This window comes from Bison bison, unplaced genomic scaffold (genome assembly GCF_000754665.1).
Source record: "Bison bison bison isolate TAMUID 2011002044 unplaced genomic scaffold, Bison_UMD1.0 scf7180017864516, whole genome shotgun sequence".
Classification (NCBI taxonomy): domain Eukaryota; kingdom Metazoa; phylum Chordata; class Mammalia; order Artiodactyla; family Bovidae; genus Bison; species Bison bison.
Genome location: NW_011495069.1, coordinates 9,596,553 through 9,605,887, shown reverse-complemented (window position 1 = coordinate 9,605,887; position 9,335 = coordinate 9,596,553). Strand labels below are relative to the sequence as shown.

At 53.6% G+C, this 9,335-nt stretch overlaps 2 protein-coding genes across 3 annotated transcripts in view; both read left to right on the top strand.

The window, feature by feature from the left end:
- Positions 1 to 2,178: 2,178 nt before the first annotated feature.
- Positions 2,179 to 6,940, top strand: FCN3 (ficolin (collagen/fibrinogen domain containing) 3). Its single transcript, XM_010830257.1, is given in 11 exon segments — positions 2,179 to 2,269; positions 2,580 to 2,675; positions 3,003 to 3,042; positions 3,323 to 3,330; positions 3,512 to 3,541; positions 3,756 to 3,851; positions 4,675 to 4,760; positions 5,535 to 5,649; positions 5,762 to 5,795; positions 5,797 to 5,894; positions 6,723 to 6,940. Coding segments are annotated over 11 exon segments (912 nt in total).
- A 1,309-nt stretch (positions 6,941 to 8,249) lies between these two features.
- The window catches only part of MAP3K6 (mitogen-activated protein kinase kinase kinase 6), a 13,971-nt gene continuing 12,885 nt past the window's right edge, over positions 8,250 to 9,335 (top strand). The window contains exon 1 of one of the 2 annotated variants that reach the window (XM_010830124.1): positions 8,250 to 9,201. In XM_010830124.1, coding sequence (XP_010828426.1) covers positions 8,859 to 9,201 — 343 coding nt within the window. In that variant the 5' untranslated portion in view covers positions 8,250 to 8,858. The remainder of the gene's footprint in view (positions 9,202 to 9,335) is intronic. The other variant, XM_010830123.1, reaches the window with a different exon arrangement.

Genomic DNA, 9,335 nt, shown 5'->3' with positions numbered 1-9,335 from the left:
GTGGTGTCATCTGCATATCTGAGGTTATTGATATTTCTCCTGGCAATCTTGATTCCAGCTTGTGTTTCTTCCAGTCCAGCGTTTCTTATGATGTACTCTGCATATAAGTTAAATAAACAGGGTGACGATATACATCCTTGACATACTCCTTTTCCTATTTGGAACCAGTCTGTTGTTCCATGTCCAGTTCTAACTGTTGTTTCCTGATCTGCATACAATTTTCTCAAGAGGCAGATCAGGTGGTCTGGTATTCCCATCTCTTTCAGAATTCTCCACAGTTTATTGTGATCCACACAGTCAAAGGCTTTGGCATAGTCAATAAAGCAGAAATAGATATTTTTCTGGAACTCTCTTGCTTTTTCCATGATCCAGCGGATGTTGGCAATTTGATCTCTGGTTCCTCTGCCTTTTCTAAAACCAGCTTGAACATCAGGAAGTTCACGGTTCACATATTGCTGAAGCCTGGCTTGGAGAATTTGGGGCATTACTTTACTAGCGTGTGAGATGAGTGCAATTGTGCGGTAGTTTGAGCATTCTTTGGCATTGCCTTTCTTTGGGATTGGAATGAAAACTGACCTTTTACACACCCTTAGTTTTTTTTAAATACAAAATGACAACTTCTCTGGTGGCGCAGGGGTTAAGAATCCGTCTGCCAGTGCAGGGCATGTGGGTTCGATCCCTGGTCCATGAAGATTCTACCAGCAACTAAGCCCGTGTGCCACAACTACTGAAACCCACATGCCTAAGGGCTGTGCTCTGCAATAAGAGAAGCCACTGCAATGGGAGACCCATGCATGGCAATGAAGAGTAGTAGCCCATGCTCGCTGCAAGTAAAGACCGCACAAAGCAATGAAGACCCAGTCAGCCAAAAATAAAATTATTTTTTAAAGTTTTTCATTACAAAAAAAAAATACGAAGTGGGAGCATACTTTACATTTTGTTCTGCAACTTTGCCCCTTTCGTTAGAGATCAGATTTGCCCCATGACTTATTCAGACGGTGATGGTTGATTTGCCTGCATCCTATCAAAGTCCAACAGGGTTATTTCCATTTTATCGTAAACAGCATCATGATAAACGGGCTTGTCTTCAGATCTTGGCACACCTGCAGCAGAGCGTGTGTGGTGGGACATATTCCTAGAACTGGAATTGGAGCTTCTCAGCGTTCATCTCATGGATCCATCCTGTCTGGCAAGCTTGGCCTCCACCTTCCTTGACACTTTCATGAACCTGGTCTTCTCTGCCCCCACAAGAACTGGGCCTGGTATAGAGAAGGCCCTCAGAGACGGTTTGATGAATGAATGACCGATGTTTTCCTTTCCTCTGTCACCAGAGGTCCCTCTCCAGCTCAGACCTCACCCCTCACATCCGGACCAAGGCTGCTGCCTCTTCCTCACTGGCCTCCACGCTTGCCCTGCATGGTCTGCCCATGTGACGGCCTGTATTACCAGCTGTTTTCTAGCCTCTGCCAGGGATTCCTCAGTGGACCTTAGGGTGGGCATGAAGTCACCTTGCTAACAATGCTTCTCTCTGGTTGGGGACATGGTTAGGGGCTTGGGCAAAATCTCTGGCAGAGAGAACACAAATCATGTCCTGTCTCTGAGCCTGTTTCTCCTTGTTTATTCACTTATTTAACAAACATTAATGGAGCACCTGCTATGTACCAGCCTATAACCCAGTTTCAATAATATTAATAACAACCATCAGTGGGACTGTGTAAGGATGGGAGGCGATATACAAATAGCACCCAGCATGACTTGGGGGGCCTGCTGCCCACCAGATGGTGTCCGTGGTCATTCCTGATATGGTGACAAGGATCAGGGAAGAATTCCTAGTGGAGATGACATGAGAGCTGGACCTTCATGCCCAGGGGGAGCTTCACAGGGAGAGACGAGGAGGGGATTCCAGATGAGCTAAGGTAAAAAAGTAGAAAGATCCTATGTGAACGCAGAAGTCTGAAGAGATGGCTGCAGAGTCTTGGTGGCCAGGATCAGAAGTTGGACTCCATCCTGGTTGGACCGGGCAGGAATAATGCCCATTCTCTCAAAGGTGAAGGAGGAAAAGCCCCCACCTTCTGCTGGTTCCAGCCTGGGTGGGGTATCCCTGGGGAAAGACAATGGAGGAAGTCTTGCTTCATGTCCTCCCACCAGCCTGGAATCTTTTCTCAGGGCCCCAGCAATATGGGCCTGCTGCGGACCCCACCTCCCCTTTTCCTCCTCTTGTTTGGGGAGCCTGCCTCTCTGAGGACCCAGGACTACCCCAGCTGCCCAGGTAGGGGCCCCGGGTCCCCTCCCCACTCACCCGCTCACCCTCCCATCCTCATCCTCTCCCTAGGTATCCTTCTCCCACCCAGCTCACTAGCCTCAAGGGGCAGGGTGGGAGTTTGATAATCTTGGCTCTACACACACACACACACACACACACACACACACACACAATGTATGCAAATAGATGCAAATGATGAAAAACCTGACAGCTAGAATCTGGGGGATGGAAAGAAAAGTGCAGAGGGGTCTGGAAGAGACATACCCACTATCCCCATGCCCATCCTGTGCCCACCTGGTTCTGTGTCTCCCTGCAGAACCCAGGAAACTGGAAGCCAGTAAAGTTGTCCTCTTGCCCAGTTGTCCTGGAGCCCCAGGAAGTCCTGGGGAGAAGGGAGCACCAGGTCCTCAAGGTAAGAGATGCCAGGGATCAGGCAGGGGCCTGCGGAGGTGGCAATTACAGTCTGTGCTAAGAGATCATGGCAAAGGGGCAAGGAACCTACTGTGTGCCAGGCTCCAGGCTGGATGCCCAGCATCCTAAGATTAACCCTGTGGGGTAGGTAGTATCATCCCCATCTCGCTGGGCTTGGGGGGAAGGGAGGCTCAGAGAGGATCAGTCATTCGCCCAAGTACACAGAGCCAGGAGCCAGGAAAGGCTGCAGCTGGGATCTGACTTCATTGCTTTCTGGCCCCTGACATGGGGCAGGATGTAAGGCATCTCTCTGATTCTGGGATGTCAGGGCAACCTGGACCACCGGGCAAGATGGGTGAGCCTGGGGAGTGTGTGGAGTTAGAGGTCTCTTCTTTCTTTGCTCTGTCCCTGAACCAGAGAGGGGGCTGCTTGGCTGCTGCTCAGGAATTGGCTGTGATTGATCTCTTGTAGAGGGGGTGGAAAGCTGGTGGCACTAGTGGTAAAGAACCTATCTTCCAGTGCAGGAGATATAAGAGATGCACGTTTGATCCCTGGATTGGGAAGATTGCCCTGGAGGAGGACATGGCAACCCACCCCAGTATTCTTGACTGGAGAATCCCATGGACAGAGGAGCCTGGCAGGCTACAGTCCACAGGGTCGCAAAGAGTCGGACATGACTGAAGTGACTTAGCACACGTGCAGTGGGGGTGGAAAGCTGGGAGGAGTGGGGAAAATCAGGAGAAGGGCCTGGGCACCCTCCCCTCTGGTGGTTCCTGAGCCTTCTCTTGGGAGTACTCGGACTTCAGAGCCAACATTCATCTTTTCTTGGGGCTGGAGATTCAGTGAACTTGCTGTGGGGACAGGAAGGTTGAGGCCACCTTCACTGGAGCCCTGGCACCTAGAATCAGATGGTGCTGGAGTGTTGGTGGGTCAGCAGGTGTGGCCCAGCCCACCCCGGAGCTCCTCTTCAGGGGTCCAAAGGAATTGAGAGGGCTCCTGGAGTCCAACACATGGCCTTTTCCATTGCTGGGGCTTGAGAAATAACTTGGGGGCCCCCATCAGCTCATCTCCCCTTCCCCAGGCCCTGGGAGCTGCCAGGAGCTGCTGAGCCGGAATACCACTTTGAGTGACTGGCAGCATCTGTGCCTACCTGAGGGCTGAGCCCTCCCAGTCTTTTGTGACAGTTCAGTTCAGTTGCTCAGTCGTGGCTGACTCTTTGCGACCCCATGGACTGCAGCATGCCAGGCCTCCCTGTCCATCACCAACTGCCCGAGTTTACTCAAACTCATGTCCATTGAATCAGTGTTGTCATCCAACCATCTCATCCTCTGTTGCCCCCTTCCTCTCCTGCCTTCAATCTTTCCCAGCATCAGGGTCTTTTCAAATGAATCAGTTCTTTGCATCAGGTGGCCAAAGTATTGGAGTTTCAGCTTCAGCATCAGTTCTTCCAATGACTATTCAGGACTGATTTCCTTTAGGATGGACTGGTTGGAACTCCTTGCAGTCCAAGGGACTCTCAAGAGTCTTCTCCAACACCACAGTTCAAAAGCATCAATTCTTTGGCGCTCAGCTTTCTTTATAGTCCAACTCTCACATCCATACCTGACTACTGGAAAAACCATAGCTTTGATTAGACGGACCTTTGTTGGCAAAGCAATGTCTCTGCTTTTTAATATGCTGTCTAGGTTGGTCATAGCTTTTCTTCCAAGGAGCAAGCGTCTTTTAATTTTGTCTTTTGTGACAAGGACACCGCAAATGGTGGCTGGCTGGTGAAGGAGTGTCAGGGAGAGAAAGGACTGGAACAAGTCAGACCCAATGGGCACTTCTACCCCTTGGCCCCTAGGGGGAGCCAGAGCCCACTGGAGCCAAGACATCCCTTCGCTGATTCACTAACAAATGCTTACTGAGCTCCCAGAGGGCCTGAAGAAGTCTGAGAAGGCTTCACAGAGGAGATGCCATTCGAAAGGGCCCTGAAGGCTGTGTAGAAGTTCTCGAAATAGGTGAGGTGCAGAAGGGCATTCCAGGTAGAGGGAAAGACAAATGCAGGGAGGCCGGAGAGCATGAGGGGGTGGGGGAGACCGTGCGAGTGAGCTGAGAGCAGGTGGAGTGCTCGATTGAGGTCTACTGGTGTGGGTCAAGCATGGAGGAGGGCCCAGACTGCAGAGACCCATTCACAAAGGGCGCTGAGTGACTGACTCTGAGAGTGGGGAGCCTTGGAAGAGTTTCAAGCAGAGGAGGGACCAGGTCAGACATGTTTTCGAAAGAAGATTCAGGCTACACTGTGGAGAATGCATTGAATGGGGACCAGAGTGCAGGTAGGGACACAGTTTAGGATGACTGCAGGGGTCTGGGCAGGAGAAGAGGGTGGGCAGGGGCAGGAACGGAGGTAGAGGCTCTTAGACTGAAAGATATTTAGGAGAGAAACTCTACAGGACCTGGGACTGCTTGACATGAAGAGGAAACGGGTTGAGAGGGAGTATCAGGGTAAGACTGAATGGACCTCTGCTCTAATACCTTGGTTCTTAGCGTAAATGAAAGCAGGGTTATTTTGAATCCGACTCCCAACTGGACTGACCATCTCCTGAAGGCAGGGACAACGTTTCTACTATTTCAGTCCATCCAGGGACTGTGGTGTGAAGTTGAGAGTCAGTAAAAGGTGTGTAGAGTTGACGGGTATATTCACAGGCAAGTCTCACTTGGACTCACACTTTATCAACAAGCTCCCAAACCAAAGAGGGGGGTGTCTGCCCGCCCACCCCTCGCAGCGCCTCTGCCCCTTGCATCTCCTCATCCCAGGCTCAGCCTGGAGTGATGACTCCCATCGTCACCTTCTCTGCCTCCCTAGGTGCTCCAGGGGTGACGGGATGGTCCCGTGGATTCCTTCTGCTCTCGGTCACCCTACACAGCAGATGTGGGGAGCCAGGAGTCTGAATTCTGGCCAGGGAATGAGAATTTGCACCAGCTTACTCTCCAATGTAGGTTTCTCAGTAGGGTCCAGGGAGTCTGAGGGGCCTTTCCTGGGCATTCTGACTTCCCACCTGGGATCTGAGGATTCCTCCATCTCTGCCTCCCCGTCCCCTCCCCCAGGCACCCAGGAGCTGTGGATGGAGCTGGAGGACTTTAGGCAACCACACCTTTGTTCCCCGCAGATCCTTCCTCCTCCTAGTGGAGGCAGACCATCACCAGCTGGTGCTGGGCAGGTTCTCAGAGGGCAGGGCAGGTGAGGGAGCCTACGGTGGGGCCCTGGAGCAGGCCAAGAAATCTAGGGAGGCTGGATTTTTCCCCAGAGCTGCGATGGCCTCCATGAATGACCCAGGACAACTCTTTCCCCTGCTGTGGGTCTCAGTTTCCTCATTGGAAAAATGGCAGTGATGAGACAGGGTGGTGCAGGAGTGAACAAATTAGGCTCTGGAGGCAATCGATCCTGAGTGTAAAATCCAGCTCTGTCGTTTACTAACTGTGTGACCTTAGGCAAGTCCCTTCTGGGTTAGAGCCTCAATTTCCTCTCCTGTAAAATGGGTAAGGAGGCAGGGAGGGGGGATGTGAGAGCCAGCTGAGGCTCTGTTGAGTGTTATCATTATCTGCTTTGGAAGAGGAACCAAGAAAGGCTTTGTTTTTTTAAAAGAAATACCAACAGTTGAGAAGAAATTTGAAAGAGGGAAGTGGTTACAAGGAGTGCCTCAGCAGAGCCCCCTTTCCTGCCTAAGCGTCTAAGAAGTCCCTCCTAGCTCCCCCCTGGCACAGTAGCTCAGGCTGCAGCTGGGAGCTGTGAGGAGACAGACGAGCAAGAGGGAAGCTGGAGATTCTGGGAGGGGACGAGGCAAAGGGAGGCGTCAGTGGCTTTGGAGCCACAGTCCTGAGCTCAAGTCCCAATGCCTCTGTGATTAGCTGCCTGGGCCAACGCCCTGGCTCCATGACACTGCTGTTTTTCCCACGGGGCCAGACAAAACCCACCTCACAGTTGCTCTGAGGCTCCTGTGAGATGATCTCTTCAAGGGTGCCAGGCATGGTGCCAGCACCGAGGCGCCTCCCACCCTCTTCCTGCCAGAGGCCTCCCACAGTTTCCACGGCGGGAAACCCTTTCCCACCGACCATGATACAAGTGGGAGAAACTGCACAGTGACTCTTCCCGGCGCCTGGTGGTATGGATCCTGCTATCAGACCAATCTCAATGGGCACTACTCGATGTTCAAAGCCCCTGCCCATAATTATGGCATCAACTGGGCCTCACACCAAGGCGTGGGCCACCCTTACCACAGGGATTAAATGGTGCCTCGCTAGGGCACCCTGGTAGCCAGCACCCTTATCTCTATCACACAGCTTCCGGACTCTCAGCGATTGTTCAGTTGCTCGGTCGTATTCGACACTTCATGACCCCATGGACTGCAGCATGTCAGGCTTCCCTGACTTTCACTGTCTCCCAGAGTTGGCTCAAACTCATGCCCAGTGAGTCGATGATGCCATCCAACCATCTCATCCCTGCTCCTCTTACTTTTTATTAAAAAATAAAATCATTTTAACTCTTCCCCAACTGGCAGACGTCTTCCAGCTATTGGGAAAAATGCAAGACGGCAGAGCAGGGACACAAGTTTCAGTTCCATTCAAGGAAGATCTTCTTTCCAGTCAGGAAGATTGACAAGTTGACCTCAAAAGGTAGTGAGGCTTCCGTCCCTAGAGGTGTGCAAGTCGAGGCCAGAGGCACATGGAATGGCAGACTTGGAAGGATTCAAGCATCAACTGACCACATTCTTGGGTCCCCTGGGTCCTACGAGTGGATGGTTTTGTGGTGGAAATTGCACCGCCATCTCACCCTGTTATCCCCTGCCTGTCCCTTCAAAGTTGTCTGTTTTCTAGGCTCTGTTGTAAGTCACGTTTTCATCCTCTGCTACTTCCTGCCTGTTCCATTAGGGGTTAGTTCGAACTCAGTCAAAACAAGGCAGGTACATTTTTCTCCCATGGGGCAACAGGGCAGTGAAACAGCAGTTCCTGAACTGGCATTTATTAAGCAGTTAGATAATTTGCCAGAGTCACATTCAAGAAAGTGTTAGAACAATAGTTAAGAGTCTGATCTCTGAGTCTGACAGGGACTCCTGGCCTTGCATCCTGCTTTGTTATGAAGCTGAGTGATTTTGGACAAGTTATTCAACCTCAGAGTTCCCAGTTCCTGATTTCAGAGTCCACTGAAGTTTATGCCAGGCTGAGGCCTCACTAATTCCCACTAGAAGGTTAGGGATTCTTGGGAACTGGAGCTGGGAAGCCATTGTAACCCAAGGGCTGAGGTTCCTGGGGTTCTCCAGGGAGATGGAGAAACGTTTGCACTAAGATTCTTCTCAGATGTTTCATGGTCATGTCCTGGTTGGAGGTCAGGGGTCAGAAGGACTCCAAAGCAGATTGAATTCTGGGGAAAGCAGAGAAAAGGCAAAGGACCCAGCTCTGATGCCAAGACCCATGCTCCTGACAGGCTGGGGAGCAGGCTTCCCCAGTCCAGTCCCTCCCAGCCTGCCCAGCAAGGACGTCGAGGGACGGGCTCTCTCCGCCGTGTTTGTTCTACACACCCTGACATCTCTGAAGATCCTTTCTTCCAACAGATCCCTGCAGGGCAGAGCCTGCAATGCACTTGGGTCTTTGCTCTGGCCTGGGCACCCATCTCACGAGTGCCTGCTCTGTGCAGTCCACAGTGGTTGCCTGCCCAGGGGCACAGGGTGTTCCGGAAGCGGCCTGTCTCAGAGGTTCTGGCGGGAGAGGAGGGAGGGAAGAGGCCGTGTCCCGGGCCGCTAGGGAGCGGTGCTGCCCCAAGGCCGAGGGTGGAGCTTTCCCGATCGGCCGGGAAAGGGCTGGGCCCGGCCTACATGTGGGGGCAGGAGAGAGCGACGGCCGGCGTTCTGCGGCGGATCCTGGGTGGTGGGCACTGCTGGCCCGATGCCTGGGACCTTCCACGTGACTCTGAACCGCGGACCACTGGATGCCCAAGATTCCCAGGACCCAATCCCCGAAGTCTGATCTTCAGGACCTTGCAAGTCAGAGGCCGGATTTTCGCCCTGCACACCAGATTCCCAAACGGGATCTCTGGCCAGACTCCTGACCTCCAGATCCTGCAGGAAATTCTCGATCCCAGGATCTGTTCCCGGCTCCCGTCCCGCCCCGGGTGCCCAAAGCCGGGCGCCCGACACCCGAGCGCCCCCGCATGGCAGGGCCGAGCCCGCGGTCCGGAGCTCTGGAGCGCGCCGGCAGCTGCTGGCAGGACCCGCTGGCCGAGGCGCTGAGCCGGGGCCGGCCGCTCGCGGCGTCCCCGGGTCGGGGCTGTGCGCGAAGCCGGCCGCTCAGCGTGGTCTACGTGCTGACCCGGGAGCCGCTGCCAGAGGTAGAACCCGAGACGGGAGCCGAGGCGGAGCCGCTGCCTCTGCGCTGCCTGCGTGAGGCCTGCGCGCAGCTCTCCGGACCGCGGCCGCGACCTCAGTTGCACAGCCTGCCTTTTGGAACCCTGGCGCTGGGAGACACCGCAGCTCTCGATTCGTTCTACAACGCGGGTGAGCGCGCCCGCGGGGCGGAGCGCTGGGTGGGGCTTAGAGTCTGGGGGCGGGGCCGAGGGGCGGGGCTCAGCGACTCCCGGGAGACCCCCCGAGGTCCGGAGTCGTGGGGGCATAAAGTGCACTAAAGCAGA